Source organism: Schistocerca gregaria, chromosome 9 (assembly GCF_023897955.1).
Source record: "Schistocerca gregaria isolate iqSchGreg1 chromosome 9, iqSchGreg1.2, whole genome shotgun sequence".
NCBI classification, from domain to species: domain Eukaryota; kingdom Metazoa; phylum Arthropoda; class Insecta; order Orthoptera; family Acrididae; genus Schistocerca; species Schistocerca gregaria.
This window is the reverse complement of record NC_064928.1, coordinates 158,599,790-158,627,482: the sequence shown is the minus strand read 5'-3', so window position 1 is coordinate 158,627,482 and position 27,693 is coordinate 158,599,790. Positions and strand designations below refer to the sequence as shown.

Below are 27,693 nucleotides of genomic sequence, written 5' to 3'. Positions count from 1 at the left end.
AAATTATCTGCCACATTCATACAGTTTCAGTTGACGTTATTACCATTATTTTTGCAAAATTAAATTTCTACAATGTCTGTTGAAAACTTTGAGCAATTGTCTGGAATTTAAAAAACAAATTGAGCCAAGTAGTTAATTAAATAAAATTTTACGAAATTACCACTTTTATTAACAGTATAGGAAAAAATAAAAGCATAAAAAATAAAATTAAATATAAAATAATAATGATGAAAACTTTATTTTTAAATGTGTTGCATGAGAGGGATTAAAAAATAGTGAATTCATTAATCTTAACAGTAATCATGTATACTGTAAAGGAACTGAAAATATTGTGATTTAATCGCAGAGGTGCTGAAAAATTGTTCCAGTGACACACCAGAGAAATATCTGGTAAACGTTTTATCTTTGAGAGACATAGGAACAATTTCGCCCTTCGTTTTTTATTTCTTGTATGAACGACTACTTTTTGTTCTGATGGGCTGGTGGGATGTCGTACTGTCTAATTATTAGTGTGTGTGTGTGTGTGTGGTAAATGAATGAGTTAAAAGACGCAAGATGTGTTTTATATTATTTTCATCGCACAACAAGCCTTATTCCCATGCCTATGGAGTATTTATGTTAAGCAGAGAAGGCGAGTTTTAGATGGAACCGAAGATCTTCAAAACGGCGCTGCTCAACAATAGAGGTACGTGATTGTGCTCTCTACTTTCCTTTCGTGGCCGCTAAAATTACTTCCGATTCGTTTTGCCGAGACATTCAGAACCTGCAATCTTCTTTTTCTTATAAAAATACTAGTCCGATGCAAAAGAAATACTCTTAGATTTAAATAATTGCCATTCTTTTACCCAGGCCACGGGGAATGATAGAACGTACGTGCCTCTACTCTGAATGTACGTTCGCAATCTCCGAGTGTGTTACGACGAAATTATTTCACAATGAAAATTTCTCATCAGACCGCAACCACTCGCACGCGAATGTACGTACCCTCTGAATGTATCTAGTCAGTCACGCGCGTTGTTCAAAAGCTTTACTTTTAATATTCAGTGTATTACATTTCCGAAATTAATTTTTGTTTATGCTGCAAATCGTACTTCACGCGAAGTATTTATTACGTAAGATTCAGGCTCAATTTAATAAAAAAAAGGATTCCGAATAATAGAAATAAAGAATAACAATCAAACAAATCAAACCTAAATAAACAGAAAGAGGGAACGTTACAATACATATACTGGCAACTAACACTTTCGACATTATTTTGATAAAAGAATCGTTAAAATGATCTATGGAACATGTTACTAATAAACTTACTTTTAGTACATGCAAACCCACTCGATACGTAAACTTCATGGCAGTGTGCCAGCAGTATGGTGCTGTCTATACAAGGTGTTAAAATGTTTTTTTTTTTTTCGTATTTTGAGACGTTGTAAGGAGGCAAAAAAAATGAAGGTCAGATTTGCACCGTACATGAGAGCGTTATATATCGCAATGGGAAGGTGAATAAGACACCTAACTTAATTCAGCGGTAATGAGCAAATTTGCATATCAGTATGTAATAAAAAGAGGATGAAACTCAATCGACAGTAATTAACACATCGTTCCTATAGTGCATGTTTGAGTGGATGGTGAAACAAGCAGCGAGAGGTGTTTTAGTTTGGAATTCAGAGTGATGAGAGCAGAGCCAAGGCCACACTACAGGGGGTACCATGGAAACCACTTAAAGGGGTGTCCCAGTCGGAAAGCCAACGATTGACCAGGTGACTCAGATGGGGAGAGCGAGTGTAATGCCCCATCTGAGGGAGGACAGGAAAGAAAGCTTTTAGAAAACTACCTTTTGGAATTCCAAATCGATAAGAAAGAAGACCAGTGACGCATTCTCGATCACATGTCCAGTGAGTGGTACACACTTCAGAGAGCCAATGCACGCATTTAGGCGTCTGGAACGGGCACAAAACGTCCGATTGGCGGAAAAGCGCTAGGAAGAAGAAAAGAGTGAAAGTTGAAACGCAATTTATGGGTAGGGACCTTGCGATTGGTAGAGAGTGTTTCCACAAAATAAGAGGAACGCTCCTATTGCTCAGAAAAAGCCGTGACGTGAAGAACGAAAGAAGCCAGGTGGGGAGACAGTCTGGCTATGAGTAAGACAAGACCAAAATTTTCGGGGACTTTTCTCTGGACTGGTGTCAAGTGCAGAACGGAGTGCATAATGCTGTGTACGACGCAGAGGAGTCATTTGTGTGAACACTGTGTTAACAGCGGCTGATATCTAGCTAGAAATTAGCTGCAGCATCGTTTAGCTGCAACTGTGGAGAAACGAACAAGTGAATTAGTTAACTGTTCTTGCGAGAACTGAGAGGGCATTATAATATGAATGCTGCTGCAACTATGCGCGTGTATATCGCCACATTCTAAGACTAAAGATGAGTACATGTTCTCTCGCATAAAGAGGAACATAGGCAAAGTTTCTGCTGGAAAATTCAGGAAATTTGTAATTAGTTTTATAGGAATTTCAGCGGAAGAGAGCGGCCTAGCAGACGACAGCTCATCGCAGCTTAATGTAAATACCGCGTGCAGAGGCGTATACTAGTTGGTTCACCAACTTGGGTCCACTGTAAACTCGAGCGACCTTGGGTGATCTTTTGCTCAATTTGTCACGTAACTAACCGTCCACTGTAGGCTTGATTGTCGTCCTAAAAATAGTACCAAACTTTGAACCGGAATTGGACGATTTTCGTAGTACTGACCAAAATCATAACGGAAGTGTAGGAACAATTTTGTAAATAAACTTCTAGTTAAACTTTAATATTGTCGTGTTTAGGATAATTTAACACTGTGAGAGTAAATATTTAATGTAGTTGTGTTTAGGATTATTTCACTTTTTGATGTTGACACGATGCGTTATCCTGACAACAGTTTTTTTGTTGTCACATTGAAAACTGTGTAAAAGCGTGTATTTTTGTGCTAATATTGCGACATTAAACATGTCATTTCAACTTACACAGTTGTCTTCAATCCTTGAATGAGTCAGCCAAAAATACTGCACTTTACTGCGTGTTAGTGTGGACCAAAACAAGGCAGGGAAGTTCAGTAGCCATGGAAACCAAAACATATACTTTAAGAGCTATGAGCACTTGTTCATCACTGTGAGACACACCTCTTCTAGTGCAACCTCTTTGCTTTCCGTATTTCTGGAACTGGTTATATAGACCAAACGAAAAAAAAACTGAACATTGAACAAGGGCTCGAAAATGCAACCTTAAAAGGTATGAGAATTTTCTTTTAACATCTTGGTAATTTAAGGTTGCTCTCTATACATACCTTGGCTGTCATAGAGATATAATATTTTGTAAATCTTTCTTAAAAACACAAAAGAATCAAAGACATTTGCTGCCAGTCGGTACTGATTTTTAGCAGTGAGGCAAGTCTGAAAAGCTATGCAGGGCAGGGATTCGAACCCAGGTCTTCTACGTATCAGGCATTTGGACACAGTGCCCAACGCTGACTACTCTAGCACGCCTTCCGTCAGACCGAAATTGTCATGCCACACACGCTCATTACGTAGTGCTCACAGCTAGACGAGTTTCTTTCTTTGTAGTTTTTTAGTTTGATGCTTATTTCGTGAGATATTTGGCCCGGTCACTATCAATGGAGTACCCTGTACACTATGGAGAAGTATTGCCATTGGACATAAGGGTGAGGAGGAAGGGCGTAGATGTTCTTTTATTGGTCTTTGCACTGCGTGTTGTCGTTGGCGGAAATGGCGTTTTTCGCTGGAGTTTCCTTTATTCCTTACCATTAATGGAAATTGGCGAATACGAAACTGAGCGGCGACTGCAGCGTAGCTTTGTTACTAACTGCCTAGTATCGACTAGGGCGCGTCAGTAGTCTGTGTACCCTCCGCCGCTGTGGCCTACCGCGCGCCTGTTAGTTTGAGGAGGAAGATTAGAGAAGCAATAGAAATAGCCTAGAGGCCCGACAATATGAATAGAGAGGACGGGTACCGACTTCCAAGGGGACACAGTCGCTGAGATGTGCAGCCGCGAGAAGGAAGTACGTGCGCTTGCTAGCGACGCGAAGGGTGTGGCAGATCGCCGTCCGGCCGCGCTTGCGCCGTCGGCGACCCCATCTGGCCCCCCACTTATGACGACCAGTGCTATGGCTATGGATTTGATGGACACAGCTCCGGAAACTTTGAAGACAGCGCTGTCTGCTCCGCTCCCCGATTCTGAAGATGAGAGCTCCACCGCCCCTCAGCCACGCGGACGAAGTGGGAAACAGAAGAGGAGGGCAACAGCCGCGACGTCCGCTGTTCGCAGCTCGCCGATCGAGAAGAGGGTCAAGCAAGATTTCGCCCCTGACGCTGATGGTTTTGTCCCGGCCCGGCGCACTGCAAGACGCGTGCAGTCATCGACGACGCTACCAACTGCCGTCGCCAACTCATTCGACGCGCTCGCTGACGCGCCGGACCAGCTGCCGCGCGATCCTGCGCCGAAGAAAGACTCCCATCTTCCGCCGGTGGTCCTCCAGTTTCGGCCGCCCTATGGGGAACTGCAGAAGTTGTTGCGCAGCTGGACAACAGCCGTGTATACCGTGAAGCCTGCCGGGCGTGACCTGTACAGGGTCACACTCCGCACTGCTGCCGACTATCGCCGGGTCACTCAGGAGGCGTCTGAGCGTGGTATCCCGTTCTATACCCACGCTTCCGCACCTGACAAGGTCTTGAAGATTGTAATCTGGGACCTCCCATTCAACATGAAAGCCGATCACCTGCATTGCGAATTCGCTGACCTGGACTTCTACTTATGGGCAGTCGTGAAGATGAAATCGCCTAATTCGCGCGATGATATGCCGCTCTTCCTGATCGTCTGCTCCGACACTGTGGAGAACCGCGAACTATACCAACTGACTGCGGGTCGCCGACGTTCCGGTTCAGACCGAAGATCTTCGCTCCAGGAGAGGCCCTGTGCAGTGCTTTCGCTGCCAGGGGATCAATCACGTCGGGCGCCACTGCTCTATGCCGGACAGATGTGTTAAATGCGCCGGCGCCCACGCAGGACGTGCTTGCCCCCGTCCGCCCACTGAGAAGCCGACATGTGCACTCTGTGGCGGTGCTCACGTGGCCAGCTACCGTGGGTGTGAGGTGTGGAAGCGTGCCATCGCTCGCCAACGTGGCCAAACACCAGCGCCGCGTCCGAAGAAGCCAGCAACGAGACGGCCCGGCGTCTCTTTCGCGGCGGCAACGTCAGGGGCGCCCCCCGCCGTCCCGGCTGCGTCGACTGCTCCTGCTCCTGCCGCGTCCGATGCCGTGCCGATACCTGAGGCTCCTGCGCCTCCACCACAGCTGCTAGTGGCGGACCCGGGTACTGCCTCTCCCGGGATGTCGGCCGGACCGCGCCCCGCCAATCGCCTGCGCGGGGGTCAGCGCCCCGTGGCTACCCAGCGCTCAGCACCGTCAGTGGAGCAGCCCCAGGTGGACTCTCCAAGCGAGTCAGCCACGCCTCCCCCTTCCAGCGACGGGGCCGCGCCGGCTGCCTCCACCGCTAACCTGGCCAACGTCGTCGCGCAGCTCACTGCCTTGGTGACCAGTGCTACGAAGTTGATTGAAGTCCTGTCGCAGCAACACACCGCTGCAGGGCCGATGGCCTCTCCGGCCCCGACCGCTATCAACACTCACCAGCTGCACCATGGGCAGCGTTAGAGAGCTCACGGTCGTCGCGTGGAATGCCAACGGCGTCCGCACTCAAGCTGGTGAAATTCGCCAATTTCTTAGAGATGAAGCCGTCGACGTCTGCCTTATCAACGAAACCCACCTGAAGCCTGGGGTCGACGTCAGGGCGGCCAACTACTCCAGCTAACGCACCGATCGACTGACGGCGGGTGGTGGGACAGCCGTTTACGTCCCCAATGGCATTCGTCATCACGTGATACATCTTCCACCACTGGCAACCCTGGAGGCCACTGGTGTCGTCGTTCACACCTCGGCGGGCGCCATCACGTTCGTCGCTGCCTATCGACCGCCGTCTCGTCCACTGGACCCTGCTGACATCGATGCTTTGCTCTCCTTGAGGGGGCAGGTGTTCGTCGCTGGGGATTTCTATAGTAAACATGTCTCCTGGAACTGCAGGATCACCAATGCCGCTGGCCGCTTCCTGCTCCGGGTAGCGGAACGCCACCATGCACTTGTGGTGGGGCCGTACGACCCGACAATCTTCCCTGCCCGTGGCCTCCCAGATATAATCGACATCGCGGTCGTGAAGGGCACCCCTCATCAGATCACCGCCACGACGAGGACGGCACTGTCTTCTGATCATGTCCCAGTGGTTTTCGATATCGACTTAGACGCCCTGCAACAGCCCAGGCGAGGCATCTCACTTGCTGGCATCGACTGGGGCAGGTTTCAAGCAGCCGTGACGGACTCACTCGCCACCGCGCTGCCCCCTGCGGAAGCTGGAGCGGACGCAGCACTTCTGCACTTTGCGACAACCACGATCGACGCTGCCAACATAGCAACGCCGCCCCGACCTCGCACTCCGCCTGACTACTCCCGCCAGCTGCCGCTGGACATCCTTGCGGCCATCACTGAGAAGAACCGGGTCTACCGGAAGTGGCAGAAGACAAGAAATGCCGACAACAAGCGCCTCCTCAACAGGATGCGACGGGACATACGGGTCGCCATTGACAACCACCGCAATTGCGACTGGAATAACAAGGTCGCCACCCTCTGTCTTGACGACGGCACGGCCTGGCAGACGACGAAGCGTTTCCTACGCCGCACGCAACGTATCCCTCCACTGCTGGTCAATGGTCAGGCTGTCTGCGAACCAGCTGCGAAGGCTGATTCCCTCGCTGACGTCTTAGAGGCTGCGTTTACGCCGATCGAAGACCCGACCGACGCTGTCCACGACGACCTGGTTGCTGACCGTCTCCCACGCTACTTGGAGGCACGCGACGACGATGACGTCATTGAAGAGAAGACGGCGGAGGAGGTGTCGTCCGTCCAGACGAGGTTTCCAACGCCCTACTCCAGAAGTTACCGCCGCTGGCTGTCACTCATCTCGCCGCCGTCTTTAATGTAATCCTCCGGTCCTGCAGTTTTCCTCAGTCCTGGAAGCATGCAGAGATCGTGGCGATTACGAAGATGGGGAAGGATCTGCGTCAGCCCGCGAACTACAGATGTATTAGTTTACTACCGGCCGTCTCCAAGGTCTTTGAAAGGGTGTACATCAGGCGGCTGCAGCGCCACGTTGACGAGGAAGGCCTCCTGCCTGAAGAGCTGTTCGGTTTTCGCAGGGGCCACTCGGCAGTTCACCAACTCCTACGGCTAGTGGAAGATGCGTTCGTCGCCATCGAGCAGCGCGAGTTCTTCGGCGCGGTGATCCTGGACGTGTCGCGTGCTTTCGACAGCGTGTGGCACCGCGGCCTCTTGTTCAAACTTTTTGAACTTGGGGTCCCGACGTCCATTCCTATCTTGCCGATAGGACCTTCCATGTGCGGGCCGCGCATGGCTTGTCCTCCGTCCGCCGCATCAACCCCGGTGTGCCACAGGGCTCGGTCTTGGGACCACACCTGTATTCGCTGTACACTTCTGATGCGGCGAAGATCGACCGTGTGCGGCTCGCCCTGTACGCGGATGACACGGCTCTATATACGAGGAGCCTCAACGCCGCCGTCATGCGCCGCCGTCTGCAGCTCGCCGTTGACACCCTGGCAGCCTGGGCCGTCAAGTGGCGTCTACAATTCAATGGGGCTAAGACGCAGTTTCTGATCGTCACCCGGCGACTCGTTCCTGCGGGTCTGCAACCGCTCACCGTCGGTGGCAGCCCTGTCCCTTGGCGTCCAACGGCGCATTACCTCGGCGTCACCATTGACCGCCGACTCACGTGGGTTCCGCACATACGCGAAGTGAAGGCCAAAGTGCGGAACCGGCTTCGCATCCTGTACCCGGCTCCCGACTACCACCACGTCTGGGCATCACTCTCTACAAGGCGCTGCTCCGCTCTGTACTCCAGTAAGCCGCCGTCGTCTGGGGGAACGCCGCCGACACGAACCTGAAGAAGCTGGAGACACTGCAGAATCGCATCCTTCGGCTGGCCTTGCACCTGCCTTACGATTTCCCCACCGCTCATCTTCACGACATCGCGGAAGTACCTCTGCTCCGTGACCTCTTCCAGGCGGCCGCCCGCACCTTTTACGAACGTGCTGGCCGGTCACACAACACCCAAATCCGGACGCTGGGAAGCAAACTGCCGCGCAGCGTCGCCACCCGCTGGCCACACCTGCTCGCTGCATAGCTAGCACTGCAGAACTGTGCTGAGGAGACACCCACTTGTGAAGATGCATTACATCGACATGCATGGGAGGCAAAGCACTAACTGCTGCGAACTCCATCACACATCGGAGGAAAAGTTATCTCCGTGCAGATCCACGCGAGACCGACTTCCAGCGTCTTTGCTGCCAGCATTCGGCAGGACAGCTCTCGCAGAGCAAGAGGTGCGCGGTAGGCCACAGCGGCGGAGGGTACACAGAGCTCTGACGCGGCCCAGTCGATACTAGGCAGTTAGTAAACAACGCTACGCTGCAGTCGCCTCTCAGTTTCCTCTTCGCCGATTTCCACCATGGCAAGCAATAAAGGAAACTCCAATGGGAAACGCCTATTTCCGCCAATGACAATACGCGACTTGATGCTGTACCACACAAGCGGCTCGTAGTGAAATTGCGTGCTAATGGAATATCGCCTCAGTTACGTGACTGGATTTGCGATTTCCTGTCAGAGAGGTCACAGTTCGTAGTAATTGGCGGGAAAGTCATCAAGTAAAGCAGAAGTGATTTCAGGCATTCCCCAAGGTACTGTTATAGGCCCTTTACTGTTCCTTATCTATGTAAACGATTTGGGAGACAATCTGAGCAGCCGTCTTCGGTTGTTAGCAGATGACGCTGTTGTTTATCGACTAATAAAGTCATCAGAAGATCAAAACAAACTGCAAAACGACTTAGAAAAATATCTGAATGGTGCGAAAAGTGGCAGTTGACCGTAAATAACGAAAAGTGCAATGTCGTTCGCATGAGTGCTAAAAGGAACTCGTTAAACTTCGGTTACACGTAAATCAGTTTACTTTAAAAGCCTTAAATTCAACTAAATACCTAGGTATTACAATTACGAACAACTTAAATTGGAAACAACACATAGAAAATGTTGCGGGGAAGGCTAACCAAAGGCATCATCTTATTGGCAGGACACTTTGAAAATGTAACAAACCTACTAAGGAGACTGCATACAGTACGTTTGTCCGTCCTCTTTGAGAACACTACTGCGCGGTGTGGGATCCGTACCAGATAGGACTGACGGAGTACATCGAAATGGTTCAAAGAAGGGCAGCACGTTTTGTATTATCTCGAAATATGGGAGAGAGTGTCACAGAAATGATACAGGTTTTGGGCTGGAAATCATTAAAATAAAGGCGTTTTTCGTTGCGACGGAATCTTCTTACTAAATTCCAATCACCAACTTTATCCTCCGAATGTGAAAATATTTTGTTGACACCACGATAAAATAAGGGAAATCAGAGCTCGTACGGAAAGATATAGGTGTTCATTCTTTCCGCGCGCTATGTGAGATTGTAATAATAGAGAATTGTGTTCGATGAACCCTCTGCCAGGCACTTAAACGTGATTTGCAGAGTATCCATGTAGATGCAGATGCAAAGACCAATAAAAGAACACCTAATACCCCTCCTCTTCACCCGCATATCCAATGACAGCACTCCTCCATAGTAACCAAACTAGCGTTCACTCAGTAGTCAGCAATACATCCTGAGGAAGGCATCTTGTAATAGTCGCCGAAACGTCGGAATTTTATAGTTGACAATGCGACCTCAAACCAAGATGAATGTTACTGACTATGACAAGGGCACCGGAAGCCTACGCTTATATTCCCATAAGAGTTCGAGTTTGGCGCGCATTTGTACTTAATTCATGGTCCATTATCGCCTTAATTATGTATGTGGCGTCAGTTCTTTCAGACATGTCGGAAACAGAAGACACATTTTGGGTCCTGTAGTTACCACGAATCAACACACAAATGAATTAAAGACGTTAGGTGCGATGGGCATTGATTTTTATCAATGGGGCAAGTTTAAAATTTTGTGTCAGACTGGTATTGGAGCCCCTGTCTCCTGCTTACGAGGCAGAAGCTCTGACCACTACGCCATCCGAACACAGAGGTGAGCACACCCGCACAGACAACCCTAGAATCAATTCGATTAGGTACTGCGATTTTTTTTTTTTGACAGTACCATGGCTGATGATGGTATGTGTATTGTGTGCGTGTGTATTGAACTGGGGAGATTGAAACGACGGAGAGGCTTCGTCCAGCCGTATCCCTCAGTGGTTGATAACCCCACAACAGGCCAAAGCAGTCCACCCACCCCACCTCCGCCCCTCACCAAACCCAGGGTTATTGTGCGCTTCGGCCTCCAGTGGCCCCTCCGCTCCCCTCCCCTCTCCTCCCCCCCCCCCCCCCAGAGCCTACGTCTCACACCAGACGAGTGTAACGCCAAATCTTTGCGTGGTAGAGTAATGATGGTGTACACGTACGTGGATACAGTGTTTGCGGAGCAATCACCGACATAGTGTAACTGAGGCGGAATTAGGGGAACCAGCCCGCATTCGCCGAGGCAGATGGAAAACCGCCTTAAAAACCATCCACAGGGGCTGGCCGGCACACCGGACCTCGACCCAGATCCGCCGGGCAGATTCGTGCCAGGGACAGGCACGCCTTCCCGCTCGGGAAGCAGCGTGTCAGACCGCCCGGCTAGTCGGGCTGCCTGCTGCTGATGGTACCACAATGCAATAGTCAGTAGGTAAAATAAAAATTACGACTGTGGACTAAAGGAAATAATTTTTTTCTTATTGTGTTGGCCACATTATGTTGGGAATGTGTGTGTAGTACCTGGTCTTTGGTGCAGTGGATGGCGTACGTCCAGTCCTGGCGGTGCTTCATGTTGCAGCCGCAGAAGACTTCCACCGTGGCCAGAGCGCCCGGCGCCGCCGCCGCCAGCACTGCACACACCGCCAACAGCTGCATCTCACTGCCCAACTCCTCCTGCCTCCTGCTGCAACAGCGCCACACTTCTTTCTTATTTCCCTCTTTACCTACATTACTACATGGATAGCAGGCGGCACGGTGGGCAGTACCTGTTGCAGGTTACCTATGTAACTGCACCCAGGTGCAACAGAAATTTGATTTTAATTATTACATACCAGGGCTGTTCACAAAGTAAGGTGGCTTTTCTTGGGCTACGTAATTCGATTATCGATCTCTCTTTTTTGATATGTTGGGACACTTATTCCGAACATATGTTCTCAGTTTCAAATATACAGCATACTTTCTTTGTTTTTGAGTGATATAAAGGTCAGACGTGTTTTGATTAGTATAAAAATGGAGCAAAGAACATGCATCAAATTTTGTGTGAAAAATGGAATCAAGTACTCTAAAACATTTGAAACGTTGACAGTGGCATTCGGTGACTGTGCTCCAAATAAAAAAAATGTTTACAAGTGGTACAAGCTCTTCCAAGATGGTCGACAAGATGGCCGAGAAGATGGCAATGACGAACCTCGTTCTGCACGAACCAGCACAGCAACAACAGATGATAACGTCGAAGCTGTGAGGAAAATTGTTTTGGAAAATCGTCGAATTTCCGTAAGAGATGTTGCTGAGGATGTTAGCATATCGGTCGGCTCGTGTCCTGCATTTTTTTCGGATGTTTTGGGTATGAGACGTGTGTCAGCGTTGTTTGTTCCAAAACGTCTCAATTTTGAGCATCGCTCAGGAACTCTCGGATGAACTTCAAAAATGATTGTGATTTGCTCAAACGAAATACGCCCATCATCAGCAGCTCTCTGGCATGCTAAATGTTCACCAGCGGGCTGCCGAGTCTAGGCAATTACGAATCTTCCGAAGATCCTCGGTAGAGCAAATCAGTTTCATAATTACAAATTGAACATGAAACTATGGCGTAATACACAGCCTGACAAAAAAAAGTAAATCACCCATAAGAGGAGCAGGAAACGAAATGACACTTTTCTGGGTGAGAGGTACGTGATGTTCTACATCTACATGGATACTCTGCAAATCGCGTTTAAGTGTCTGATAGAGGGTTCATCGAACCACTTTCACAGTTCTTAATTACTGCGATATCGTACATCGCGCCGGAAAAAAACACATATCTTTCGATTCGAGCTCTGGTTTCCTTTATTTTATTAGTGTGATCGTTTATCCATATGTAGTTCTGCGTCAACAAAATGTTGGTGATTGCAATTTAGTGTGAAGATTCGGCCGCAACGAAAAAGCCTTTGTTTTAATTATATACACCCCAAATCCTGTATCATTTCAGTGACACTCACTCCCCAAATACGCGATAGTACAAAACATGCTGCCCTTCATAGCTGGTGACGAAAAATGGGTTTACGGTTATGTCGTCGAAACCAAAGCATAATCATCCCAATGGAAGCATCCAGGAGAGCCAAGACCGAAAGAGCACGCCAAGTTCGATAAAATGTCGAAGAATTACTGGTTTTTTCGTTACCGTTGCGAAGAGCAATATGAATTTTTGCAAGGTCGTACGGTCAATAAGGAGTATTACCTTGACGTTATGCGCCGTTTTCGAGAAACAATATGCAAAAAACGTCCGGAATTGTGGAAAAACAACTCATGGTTTTTGAACCACGGCAGCGCACCCGCTCATTCATCACTGCCTGTGAGAGATTTTTTGGCCAGAAACAACACGACAATCATGCCTCAGCCACCATATTCACCGCATTTGGCCACCTGCGACCCTCTTCGTGTTCCCAAAACTGAAGAGACCTATGAAAGGACGAAGATTTTCAGCGATTGAGGAAATAAAAACTGCAACCCTGGAAGCACTCAAGGCTGCACCAGAAAGTGCTTATGAGAAGTGCTTTGTCTTGGAAGAAACATTGGCACAAGTGTATTGTATCTGAGAAGGACAAGTTTGAAGGGGATAACATGAATATTGATGGATGAATAAGCATTTTTTCATAAAAATACAGTGTAAGTCACCTTACGTATTCCCGGCGAGGTCAGGGATTTTCTCTGCCTCGTGATGGCTGGGTGTTGTGTGATGGACTTAGGTTAGTTAGGTTTAAGTAGTTCTAAGTTCTAGGGGACTGATGACCATAGATGTTAAGTCCCATAGCGCTCAGAGACATTTTTTTTTCACCTTACTTTTTGAACACACTTCGTACACTCTTAAGTCAAAAAAAGAAGAATCGACGCACCATTATGGAATTATCCGAAAGGGACGGAAATCGCCAGATGTGATGTCGAAGTACAGACAAACTAATTCTTACAATTTCAGAAGAAATTGAATGATTTATTCACGAATTGAGCAAGTCAATTGCATTCGACGCCACATTGGGCGAGCTGCGCGTGGGAGATGGGGATGAAATGATGATGAGGACATAACACCCAGTCCCTGAGTAGAGAAAATCTCCTGCCCCAGCTGGGAATCGAACCGGGCCCCTCGGCGTGGCGTTTCACCGCGCTGACCACCTTACCACTCAGCTAATGTGGGCGTACAGTGTGCAATTAGCGTGTTAGATCGTCAAAATCCCGAGCTGGTTGGAGGGCCTGCTCATAATGCTCCATTCGTTCTCAATTAAGGAGAGTTACGGCACTTTGATGGCCAGGGCAGGGGTTGGCAAGCACGTATGCGCGCGGGTATTATCTTGCTGAAATATACGCTCAGGATGGCTCGGAACGAGGGGCAACAAACGGGGCGTAGAATATCGCGACATACCGCTGGGGTGTAAGCGTGCTGCGGATGACAACCAAAGGGGTCCTAATATAAAATCAAGTGGCATCCCATGCTAGCTAGCTTCGGGCTGTCGAGTAGCATGGCGGGCGACGCTCAGGTTATTATCGCCTCTGTGTCCGGGGCATCTTCATACACTCATCCGCTGATCACTGGCGCTGAATTCAAAGTGGGACTCATGACTGAAGACAATTCTACGACAGTCAACGAGATTCCAGGTCGAGGACGTGCCTGAAGACGTCCCGGACAGCTATGGGATACCAACCCGACTGTCTCCCACCATAGAGTCCGACAACCATGAGTGATGGTCTGGAGTGCCATTTCTTTATTTCCCCCTTAGAGCGTGCACTTATTGACAGAATTTAACAATTTAGAACAGTATCATAATCTTCTCATCGTAAGGTTTAATCTTACGCTAAAGGCTTAACACAGTAACACTGGTATTAATGTCATAATGTATGGGTGCGTCTTGAGGCAGCGCAACTCAGGGCGCGCGGATTACCCTGACTATATTCATCCAGTATTTGAGAATGAGATTGCTTAACAACTTGCTACAAACTTTACAACTAATGTAAAGATTTTATGTAACTTTATGTCGTTGACACCCCCCACCCCTTCACAAAATTAGAAAGGGAAGGAGTTTATCGCTTGCTACATTTTCGCTGTCCGTGCAGTAAAACCTCAAAATTAGTCATGACGTTTTTAACTTATTTGAGAGCTGGGTTCTCAGAATGGGGCAAGATGAGGTTACGATTGTGGACGGGGCTGTAATCAGTTACTCGCGGTTGCACAACAAATACGTAAACTTTATTTAAGGAAATTAAAATTTTAAAAGAGTCTCTAAAAAAAACACACACAATTGACTGTATGGCGGCTGAAGATCTTATCAGAAGGAGAAAAAAAATTCCACAAATTTGGGGCCGAAAGCCACCAACAATACCGCAGACAAAAAACGGCTGAAAGGCCTGAATTAGACGTCAGAAGAACAATTCCAAAGAGCACACATATCAACAAATACTTTGCTTTTAAAACAAGTTTGCTTTAAAAAAAAACTCACTGTAACACGGCCGAAGGCCTTACTATGAAAGAGGTGAAACTATTGCTCTGCTGAAGGCCACACACAACTTCAAATCACAAACGGCTGAAGGCCTGAATTGGAAGTCAAAAGAAAAATTCCAAATAGCACATACTTCTTTTTAAAACAAACTGAAACACGGCTGAAAGCCTTATTATAAAAGAAGTGAAATTATTACTTGGCTGAAGGTCACAAACAATTTCTAATAAGAAATGGCTAAAGGCCTGAATTAGGAAACCAATTCCAAATAGCATCTTTTAAAACAATAGCTTGCCTTTAAAACAAATTTGCCTTAAAAACTTACTGTAAAACGGCTGAAGGCCTCATCACGAAAGAAGTGAGATTATTGATCGGCTGAAGGCCAACCAAGAATAATTAGAAAATTACAAATATCCTTAAAACAGACATCTCAATCTAAGGAATCAGGACAAGCGGTTCTCAGCAAGTGTTCCAAGGGTCGGCCTGGAAAGGTAACTTAAACATAAGGTGAGACAGGCAGCCAAGAGTTGTAACATGATGGCAACTCAAACCAGGGGCAACTTAAGCGACCGACCGACTAACCAATCCACCTAACGTCCGATCACTGGTACAACGATGGAATATTTTTAGGCAACGGCGAAGAGACAGACAGCACTACGTCTTCGGAAAACACCAAGGCCGAAGGAAACACTAGGACCACGGCAGACCTCCCCCCCCCCCAAAAAAAAAAATGCACGATACACTACAAGAGGCTGTAGAACTGCACGCCGTGTCGGACAGCATCAACACGACGATGAAAGGTACATTGACGGAAAAGTACGCTAACCTCCAGGGCACGTAGCTGGGGCTTTATCGGCCACAAGGCAGAAAAAACCGCTGGTTGCACTTCACTAATAAGAATAATACTAAATTTAATGATGAATAGCATATAGTGAAGGATGGCTGCAATATTTCACCGCCTCGAAACACTTCACTCGTTGCCGCCAGGCTCAGCGGCCCTGGGGGCGACAACCCGCCGATCACAGGCGAGATCTCAGAATAGTGGAGGTTGCATTAGCAGTTAACTCCTCACTCAACTTAAACGTCCAGGGTTCGGTGTGCAACGAAGTCGTCACTCTCGCAGCTACCCCTCCTCGATCCGGCAGTGGCAGCACACGCCGTCAGCAGCCCTGGCTTGCCCTCGAGCTGCACGGACCTGTTCCCTGCAGCGCCCCAACCGAACTGATATCCGTTCGCAGCCTCTCTCCAAATCTTGTACGCAAACAGCATTAAAATAACTGATCATTCAAAACCACAAGATACACACAGATCCGGGAAAACAACTGCACCAACAACTCACAATACTAAAACTGTTTTGTTGCTGTCTTCAGTCCTGAGACTGGTTTGATGCAGCTCTCCATGCTACTCTATCCTGTGCAAGCTTCTTCATTTCCCAGTACTTACTGCAACTTACATCCTTCTCAGTCTGCTTAGTGTATTCATCTCTTGGTCTCCCTCTACGATTTTTACCCTCCACGCTGCCCTCCAATGCTAAATTTGTGATCCCTTGATGCCTCAGAACATGCCCTACCAACCGGCCCCTTCTTCTTGTGCCACAAACTCCTCCCCAATTCTATTCTATTAGTTATGTGATCTACTCATCCAATTATCAGCATTCTTCTGTAGCACCACATTTCGAAAGCTTCTATTCTCTTCTTGTCCAAACTATTTATCGTCCATGTTTCACTTCCATACATGGCTACACTCCATACAAATACTTTCAGAAACGACTTCCTCACACTTAAATCTATACCCGATGTTAACAAATTTCTCTTCTTTAGAAACGCTTTCCTTGCCATTGCCAGTCTACATTTTATATCCTCTCTACTTCGACCATCATCAGTTATTGTGTTCCCCAAATAGCAAAACTCCTTTACTAATTTAAGTGTCTCATTTCCTAATCTAATTCCCTCAGCATCACCCGATTTAATTTGACTACATTCCATTATCCTCGTTTTGCTTTTGTTGGTGTTCATCTTATATCCTCCTTTCAAGACACTGTCCATTCCGTTCAATAGCTCTTCCAAGTCCTTTGCTGTCTCTGACAGAATTACAATGTCATTGGTGAACCTCAACGTTTTTATTTCTTCTCCATGGACTTTAATACCTACTCCGAATTTTTCTTTTGTTTCCTTTACTGCTTGCTCAATACAAAGATTGAATAACATCGGGGACAGGCTACAATCCTGTCTCACTCCCTTCCCAACCACTGCTTCCGTGTCCCTCGACACTTATAACTGCCATCTGGTTTCTGTACAAATTGTAAATAGCTTTTCGCTCCCTGTATTTTACGCCTGCCACCTTTAGAATTTGAAAGAGAGTATTCCAGGCAACATTGTCGAAAGCTTTCTCTAAGTCTACAAATGCCAGAAATGTAGGTTTGCCTTTCCTAAAGCTAGTCACTGTGAAACAACACGGACGAATTACAAGCTTTTTTTAATCTCATTTTGTTCACTTTTGTTTGTTGCATCTGCTCGGAGAGGACGTCGTAAGACATCCGTTTAAGTTCGTTGTTGATCGATTAGCTCAGTTTTTTTATTACACAGGGGTGCTAACCCTCTGACCGAACACGCTGAGCTACCGTGCCAGCGTAAGTCGGCACAAACACAGAGAGGCCAGAACCGGTCGGAAGACCAAATCCACGTCGTCCGCTGTGACGACCGACCGAACGACCAACCAACGGTCGCCCACACTAAAGTCGGCCACGGGAAAGACCCCAGTATAAATCATGGACTGACAACTTATTGCCATGGGGGCACTTAGACAGGTGGAAGCTCAAAAATTGACTTATAAAATAGGTAGTGCACTGACAAATTAAGTTTAACATTTAATGTTGCCTGGGGCCGCATACGTGCCAGCGAGCGCTGTGATTGGTCGACAAAGTTCGCCCCGGGCATGCGTAAAAGGTTTCAGTGCATCTAGCGCCGTGAGCCGGCCCACAAACGACCCCCGTATTGAAACTTCCTGGCAGATTAAAACTGCGTGCCCGACCGAGACTCGAACTCGGGACCTTTGCCTTTCGCGGGCAAGTGCTCTACCATCTGAGCTACCGAAGCACGACTCACGCCCGGTAGTCACAGCTTTACTTCTGCCAGTACCTCGTCTCCTACCTTCCAAACTTTACAGAAGCTCTCCTGCGAACCTTGCAGGACTAGCACTCCTGAAAGAAAGGATATTGCGGAGACATGGCTTAGCCACAGCCTGGGGGATGTTACCAGAATGAGATCCAGAATGATCCTTTCTTTCAGGAGTGCTAGTCCTGAAAAGTTCGCAGGAGAGCTTCTGTAAAGTTTGGGAGGTAGGAGACGAGGTACTGGCAGAAGTAAAGCTGTGAGTACCGGGCGTGAGTCGTGCTTCGCTAGCTCAGATGGTAGAGCACTTGCCCGCGAAAGGCAAAGGTCCCGAGTTGGAGTCTCGGTCGGGCACACAGTTTTAATCTGCCAGGAAGTTTCATATCAGCGCACACTCCGCTGCAGAGTGAAATTCTCATTCTAGACCCCCGTATTGTTGCGAAACAGTTGATCAGAGAAGCCGCATTCTCCGCCAGTAAACTGCGTATGTGTTCTCACTTAGGAACCGCATAGGCTGCTTGGGAATACGACCTGAAGTAAAAGTACACATGTTTTTCACACGAAAAAATAAAGTAGTGATGAATTTTATTTTCACATTTTTATTCAATAATTTTACTCATTATTTTAGACGATTTGTTGAAAGGTGACCGCGGACCCCCTAGAAAGAGCCGGCGGACCTCTAAGGGGTCCGCGGACCACACGTTGGGAAGCCCTGCACTACTCGAATATGACGGTCCATTCAACTAAAGCTCGCTGAATGCGGTCGTTGACGCGGTCGTGCACTCTCGCGACCACATCCTCCCGTCGGGCAGTGCATGTGTGTCGCCAGCGGTCGGGCGAGTACTGGCTGTCCGGTCCTCACTGCTGCTCCGTCCCAACTCAACTCGCTCGATGCACGACGACCCGGAAATACTAGAGAGCGCTCCAAAGATGGCACCGCAGTACGCGCTATCGATAAGCGCCGCTGCTGCCACTCACGGTGGGACAAGGCGAGCAAACGTGGTGGCGCCAGTGAACATATTAAGAAAACGAGACGCCACTATCGCTACTATAAGATGCCAAGCTATGAACGGCATCAACGCGAGCCGCACACGGCTAGTTATTGCTTCTTTACTGTTGGCCCTATTCATGCTACATCTAACGCTGAATGTCGCTGCAAAATTATATTACTGTGCGAGACGTAATTCGCGAGATAGGACGTCACAGACGAGGGAGAAACTAGATTCTGATTAAAATGGAGCGCAAATTGCTGAGACTATTCTCGGCCACTGTTTGATAATGAGAGTAATTGTTAGTGACTCCCAACAAACGTTGTCATACTATCAAATGTCTACTAACCTTTTTCCCGCTTTCCTGCTTGACGTGAAACATTTAAATATCTCTTTTTTAAAATAATTAGGCAATTGAATCTGTATTATACATGGCAGTTCGATTATTTAAGGAATCGCGAGAGAGGGTGGGTTCTGGTTTTAAATGAACTGACAGCCAGAACAGTCAACAAGTACAAAATGTTAATGTTTATTTATTTATATAAGAGTTACATTCGTCGGTACGGGATGAACGCGGATCGCATTCGAGTATATTGTTTGCATATTGGGTTTTACTAATAGTAGTGTGCGTAGGGAATTAGATTGAGGTTTTGAGGTCAGAAAGAGGACTTATCATCACTTTGGGGTGTATGAGTTATTACTGTGGTTGTTATTTTCACACTATTACGCATCTGTTGGTTCGAAAATGATACTTGTTCAGTGGCTTTTCCCTTTCTAATCCAATGTTGAAATTACGTGTAGCATAGAAGTAGGGCTCGTCACAGAGACAAGATCCCATACTGCATGAAAGAACTTGAGGCGTGACGACAGCACTGTTGCAGAACGCAGTAAACGAAACATTTGAGTATATGGTACAGTCAAAACGTGTCTCTGTTTCACGTAACAGTGAAATATGAATGTCCTCTGGTTAAGACTGCGATAGTCCCTCATTTTCATAATGTGCCGAGTCCATAGAGTTACTTCATTCCTCTGAAACATGAGACACTACAGAATATTTCATGCATTATTGATGTATTCCTTTGCAGTATTTCGATAGTATTCTAAAGAAATCTGCCGTTAATGAAGAGACTAGTGGAACGGAAGACGAGGAATCTGGAAGTGAAGTTTGGGACAGTCATCAAGCGTGACAAGTTTATGAACAGATGTGTCTTTCAAAACAAATAGCGTTGCTTAATAATTAAAAAATGTGGAATTAACTCTCCGATGTTACAAGCCAAGGCTCTTAAAAGGATACTGTTTTCCATTATATCGTCTATTTTGATGTGTATTGTTTAATTATGAATGTTTATACAAATAATAGAAATGTATATGAACATGTTGAAATGATTGAAAAGAATATGTTGCTTAAAAATACACTATTCTTCTTAGTTACGCGATATTTATAATAAAATAAGTATTGCTTAAATAAAAATGGCGTATGTCAGTCATTTTCTATTATTTGCCTTTATTCTATTATTACATATTTTTGTACAAGATTATATTTCTGATGATCATGTGGAAGTAACTGTAAGAAGAGCGAATAATACTGTTGAAGATTATACAGTATTTTCAGCATAGCTAAAAACTACTGTTGATTGACGTGTCCCTCTTTTGACCTCAACACCTCAGTTGAAGAAAAAAAAATCGAAACTGGTCGTTACTGAGAGCAGTAAAACGCTCCAGTTCCGTCCACATCCAAACGACTAGGAAATATTCCTAGAAGCACGCAGAGCTGCCATACTTATAGGTCTGAAGACCACATGTCCATTCAGTAAAAAGGATATCGAGACTAGATTAATAAAAAAAACGAAAAGCAGGAGAAACGTTAAGGTGATGGTTTCAGTATTTCATATGTCTCCCCACTTGAGAAGTACAACGTACAGAAAGTTCATACAACCTTGTGAAACTGTCACAGAAGTCCTTGTTTCGGATGTTGTTCGATTTGCGCGTCACATTGTGTTAATGTCGGTTATGTCATCAAAGTGTTATATGAATTGCTGCAGCTTGTCGTTTTCTGGTAGAGTCGCCCTGATAACACCAACTCTCGCCAGCTGTGATGACTGTTTCCAGAAAATAATTCTGGGCGTTTTGAATTTCAGTCAAGTAGTGACAGGCGTCGATGCGTTGTTGTTTTTTTTCTTGGAATTCAGCCTGTGCACGACATACTTAGCACACACTTTCTTCTTCTTGTTCAAAACATTTTGGAGAATGTTTGGAACACTGAATCCAGAGACTTTGCGAATTGCGTCACACAACGCTGACACACTATGGGTTTACGCCCTCTATCAAAAACTGCCTGCTCACAACTGACTTGTCGAAGGCGCACCTGTTGTTTACAGTTTTCAGCACAACCTACAACCGTAGTTATGCCAGGAATAACATATGTCTAGGAACTTCTTGAACGTTCGGAGTAATGTGTGCTTTTAACAGAATTGTAATATAATCGGTGTCGTATTACAATGTTTTTCATCATATCCCTACAGTTTGAATAACCTCATCACGTATAGAATAATACTTCTTACATGTGACGTAGTATTTCCATATTCCGACGGTTCCAGAGGCGTAAGCTGAAATCACGTTTGTCTGCGGAATTACTTCTTATGGATATGTTACAGTTTCTGTAATTCGATTAGTTAACGCTAACTGCTTTCAAGCTTTCTTTGGGATCATTTCCAGCTACTGGACTAGCGTCTGGATGACAGATATATTTAATAAATTGTACAGAAAACACGTGGAATACGAGCATTATTCTTACGGAGACGTCCACGATTGGCCTACTTTATCACTTCCAGTAGCTAACTATCGCTACCTCTAAAAAAGGATGGAAACTTTCGCAGCAATGCGTGTTATGAATATACAGGGTAATTAAAGCTTCGCTATCTGAGTCAGTGTAGACGCAAAACTGCACACATCAAAAAAAGTTTTGTGTCACCTTAGTTCCGAGATTTCGGAACCTATACAGAAAATTGGAATAGAGATCAACATAACCATCATTTTCGCCCTTTTTATTGCTCATAAGAACCACACATTGCATGTTGTACCACCATACAGCGAGATCTTCAGAGCTGGTGGTCCACATTACTGTACACACCGGTACCTCTAATACCTAGAAGCACGTCCTCTTGCATTGATGCTTGCCTGTATTCGTTGTGGCATACCATCCAGAAGTTCATCAAAGCACTGTTGGTCCAGACTGTCCCACTCCTCAACGGCGATTCGGCGTAGATCCGTCAGAGTGGTTCTTGGGTCATAAACAACCCTTTCGATCTACAGGGTGTTTCAAAAATGACCGGTATATTTGAAACGGCAATAAAAACTAAACGAGCAGCGATAGAAATACACCGTTTGTTGCAATATGCTTCGGACAACAGGACATTTTCAGGCGGACAAACTTTCGAAATTACAGTAGTTACAATTTTCAACAACAGATGGCGCTGCAAGTGATGTGAAAGATATAGAAGACAACGCAGTCTGTGGGTGCGCCATTCTGTACGTCGTCTTTCTGCTGTAAGCGTGTGCTGTTCACAATGTGCAAGTGTGCTGTGGACAACATGGTTTATTCCTTAGAACAGAAGATTTTTCTGGTGTTGGAATTCCACCGCCTAGAACACAGTGTTGTTGCAACTAGACGAAGTTTTCAACGGAGGTTTAATGCAACCAAAGGACCGAAAAGCGATACAATAAAGGATCTGTTCGACAAATTTCAACGGACTGGGAATGTGACGGATGAACGTGCTGGAAAGGTAGGGCGACCGCGTACGGCAACCACAGAGGGCAATGCGCAGTTAGTGCAGCAGCGGCCTCGGGTTTCCGTTCGCCGTGTTGCAGCTGCGGTCCAAATGACGCCAACGTCCACGTATCGTCTCATGCGCCAGAGTTTACACCTCTATCCATACAAAATTCAAACGCGGCAACCCCTCAGCGCCGCTACCGTTGCTGCACGAGAGACATTTGCTAACGATATAGTGCACAGGATTGATGACGGCGATATGCATGTGGGCAGCATTTGGTTTACTGACGAAGCTTATTTTTACCTGGACCACTTCGTCAATAAACAGAACTGGCGCATATGGGGAACCGAAAAGCCCCATGTTGCAGTCCCATCGTCCCTGCATCCTCAAAAAGTACTGGTCTGGGCCGCCATTTCTTCCAAAGGAATCACTGGCCCATTTTTCAGATCCGAAACCATTACTGCATCACGCTATCTGGACATTCTTCGTGAATTTGTGGCGGTACAAACTGCCTTAGACGACACTGCGAACACCTCGTGGTTTATGCAAGATGGTGCTCGACTACATCGCACGGCCGACGTCTTTAATTTCCTGAATGAATATTTCGATGGTCGTGTGATTGCTTTGGGCTATCCGAAACATACAGGAAGCGGCGTGGATTGGCCTCCCTATTCGCCAGTCATGAACCCCTGTGACTTCTTTCTGTGGGGACACTTGAAAGACCAGGTGTACCGCCAGAATCCAGAAACAATTGAACAGCTGAAGCAGTACATCTCATCTGCATGTGAAGGCATTCCGCCAGACACGTTGTCAAAGGTTTCGGGTAATTTCATTCAGAGACTACGCCATGTTATTGCTACGCATGGTGGATATGTGGAAAATATCGTACTATAGAGTTTCCCAGACCGCAGCGCCATCTGTTGTTGGCAATTGTAACTACTGTAATTTCGAAAGTTTGTCTGCCTGAAAATGTGCTGTTGTCCCAAGCATATTGCAACAAACGGTGTATTTCTATCGCTGCTCGTTTAGTTTGTATTGCCGTTTCAAATATACCGGTCATTTTTGAAAGACCCAGTATCACAGGCTTGTTCGATAGGTTTCACGTCTGGAGAACATGCTGGCCACTCTAGTCATGCGATTTTGTTATCCCGAAGGAAGTCATTCACACGATGTGCACGATGCCATAATCCGTAGGTAGCCCTCGGGAGGTCTGAGCGAGGCATGTTATCGGCAGTTCCTGTCTCTCTGTATCTCCTCCATGTCCCAACAACGTCGTTTGGGTTCTCTCCGAGACGCCTGGACACTTCCGTTGTTGAGTGCCCTTCCTGGTACAAAGTAACAATGTGGACGCGATCGAACCGCGGTATTCACCGTGTAGGCATGGTTGAACTACAGCAACGCTGCCAACCTTTCTGTCACCAGTACAATCCGAGGTATGAGCCCTGGAAGAATACCATTTTTATGTTCTGCGTTTTGGAACGTATTAGATAACACATGCTGTCGCATGCGTACCGATTCCACTCGGCTGTGTTTAAACTATTTGCATTACTGGTTGCCGGCACTGCTCGTTCTCAAGTACATGTATAGTAGCACATGTAGACACATCGTTGTTCTGACATTAAAAAATCTCGTCCTAAACTAATTTGTGATGATAAAATGATGAGGACAAAACAACACGCAGTCCTCGGGCAGAGAAAATCCACAACCAGGCCGGGAATGGAACCCGGGACTCCGTGATCCATAGGCAGGCGATATGGTGAAAGATGGAGAGGCAGAGGTGGTCCAACAGCGTGATTGCCGCGGACGCTGGGTTTAATTTCTGTGAACTATTTCTCGTGGGGTCGTACGCAAAATTTAATTTAGAGATAGAGGAAGATCTGCTGGTACGAGCTCTGGTCGCTGCACTAGAAACTGAAGAGACGCTAGGTGGGATGGAGAGAGTGTACCAGAACGTGCTTCGTAGGTACAATGTCTGTTAACAGCGTTGGTGGTCGCCACATCGAGCCGCTATTGTAGTGTATCAGTACTGCTCCGTACATATAGTATGCTGGGTTCTTCTTTGTTTTGGGATGATGTAAACACGTAATTTTTAAGTGTTAATATAAGCAAATGTGCTTAAGTGATAAATTGATGTTTCGTAATGCTTCCTTTCGAATTGCTGCCTAATAATGGTACTACGTCACGTCTAATTCAATACCTCAAGCATAAATATATGAGTTAAACATCTGAACTGAAACGGAAACGGGACATTTTTGTACATGGGTTCCTATACAAAATATTATTGATGGGGGGCTGTAGATAATTTCATGGGCATTTCTCTAGTATGTGGACGTCATGAACACGTTAGCGCCCTTGAACTGTTTCAAATTGTAAGCTCGCAGTGTCATCAGAGATGCTGTCTCGCCTAGAGGCTTGCTTGGACCATCTCTGCTTTTCAAGATGGCGGGAGATGATACGCATTGTTGTTAACCGTGGGGGAGACAGCAATAGGCAATGGTGTGTCATGAGTACGGCTGCAGTTATATTCTGAGGAAGTAGAATATGTTGATTCATTTATTTGAAATGAGGAAAGAGATTGAAGCATTTTGAGAAGAATATTTTATTATGGTTTTTTGATGATTGAAAAAAAAAGGATTTAGTTTAAGGTATTTCAGATTTTGTTCTTTATTGCGGTAGCTTGTGGTTACTCATTCTTGGTTCAGAAATCTAGACACTTGAGTACAGGGAAAGATAAACAGCCATGCGTAATTTTCAGTTTGAATTTGAGGGCAGGAATAACTGTTGAATATTTAATGTCATCTTCACGAGCTGTATTTTTGAAAATATCTCATTTGATGTTAAAGACTACTTACGTTTGTCCACTAGAAAACTGTGTTTCTTTTTGTGTATTAATGTTTGTGAAGCAAAGGAAGAGAGAATTTTTCAGTATAGAACTAATCAGTAAACTAATTATATTTCATGTTATAATTTATCCAAAGGCATTGTCCGTATCCAGAGTCCATGCCAGAATATGGGTTTTTTTACTTATTCAAATCTTTTATGAACCGAGTACGCTTTGCCTCCCATTTTCAGCAGTTAGTTGTAGTTCAGCAAACGCGACGCGCTTTCAGGACAAGAGCAATGTCACGGTATTGAGGTTTTCCAGGGCTAATTTAACTGTTTAACAGTTTAATGATTCATAGTGTTAAATTGAGACAGACATTACGAATGTTTAAACAGACAGGGAACCAGATAGGCACTTTCAAGTTACGAGGGTAGTCCCAACTGTCTACATCGAGGTATATCAACAACACCTGTCGGCAGCTGAGGGTTTTCAGTAAGTCATCTTTTATTCCAGGGAAAAAGCTGCACGGTCATCAACAGTATTCTGTTCTTTCGAGAACAGTTACTGTCTTCACATATATAGTTAAAGGCTACCCAGCCATTGACCTTCGTCTGTGCGAATGCGCACAGGTTGCCCAAACTCTTAGTGGAATCGCCAAAGCGTGCGCGAGTAATGAGTGGATGGGCAAATGTCTATAAGGTACATTACATATGTAGAATTGTGTACAGTTGGGAATGTGAGTCTCACGGGAAGTGTGCAAGGGATAAGTCCCTGCAGTCGCGCTATTCATCTGTGTCCTCGGTGGCCCACGCCGGCCCGGTAGCTCAGCGTGTTCGGTGAGATGGTTAGTTGCCTTCTGTAACAAAGAAACTGAGTTAATCGGTCAACAACGAACTTAAACGGATGTCTTACGTCCGCCCCGAGCAGATGCAACGAACGAAAGCGAACAAAAACAGATTTAAAAATTAAAGAGATGGATAGAGCGTGTGCCATGTAAGCAGGAGATCCCGGGTTCGAGTCCCGGTCGGGGCACACATTTTCAACTGTCCACATCGAGGTATATCAACAACACCTATCGGCAGCTGAGGGTTTTCAGTTAGTCATCATTTATTCCAGGAAAAAAGCTGCACGGTCATCAACAGTATTCTGTTCTTTCGAGAACAGTTACTGTCTTCACATATATGGTCTATTTCTTTTTTAAGTACAGAGCTCTGTTTGTGTGGCAGTTGGTCACACTGTCATGAAGTGTGTTTCACGCGCTGTGTGTAAACATGCGCACGCCGCGCTGAGGCGCTGTCTCGGCTTGGCAGGCGTTGAGAATGGAGCTGCCGTTGGATGTTACCGCCAAGTGCGAATTGAGCGCAGTTATTCGGTTTTTGAACGCAAAGGGCACTGCGACGACTGAAATCCAACGCCAGTTGTCGGAAGTGTACGGTCAGTGGTGGATGGACGTCAAAAATGTTCGTAAGTGGTGTAGAGAGTTTGCAGCTGGTCGGACCGAAATTCACGACGAACAAAAGAGCGGGAGGCCGTCAGTTTCTGAGGAGACAGTGTTGAAGGTCGAGAAAAGCATGAGGGGAGATCAGTGGATTACCCTGGATGATCTCTGCACGTTGGTTCCTGAGGTTTCACGAAGCACCGCTCACAGAATTTTAAAGGAGACATTGAACTACCGGAAGGTGTGCGCAAGATGGGTGACAACGAGTTGATGCTCCCCGCGCATTTCTTCACCGCCTTGCAGCTGAACAGGACAACTTTCCAGACTCAACTGTCACGGGTGATGAAACCTGGGCATACCACTTTCTCTGAGATCAAGCAACAATCACGCCAGTTCATAACTTTCTGAACAGCATGGCGGCGAGCTGGTATGACATGGGCATACAAAAGCTGCCACAGCGCCCACAAAAATGCATTGACAGAAATGGTGATTATGTCGAAAAATAGCTAAATGTTCAAGCTGTAAACTGATGTAAACCATTACAGAAATAAACAGGTCTATGTATTTATTAAAAAAATAGGAGACCTTACAATTGGGATTACTCTCGTACTTTCTCGCAATCAGATTTTGCAACACATTCTTGCAGTCGTATTCTTATGTTCAGAGTTGACGTATT

The 27,693-nt window shown here is 46.3% G+C and overlaps 1 protein-coding gene across 1 annotated transcript in view; it reads right to left on the bottom strand.

Moving 5' to 3' along the window:
- Nucleotides 1-27,693, bottom strand: part of LOC126292134 (C-type mannose receptor 2-like) — a 110,855-nt gene that overhangs the window by 64,787 nt on the left and 18,375 nt on the right. Inside the window, exon 2 of the mRNA XM_049985971.1 lies at nt 10,946-11,105. Within this exon, the coding sequence (XP_049841928.1) occupies nt 10,946-11,080 (135 nt within the window). The 5' untranslated portion in view covers nt 11,081-11,105. The remainder of the gene's footprint in view (nt 1-10,945; nt 11,106-27,693) is intronic.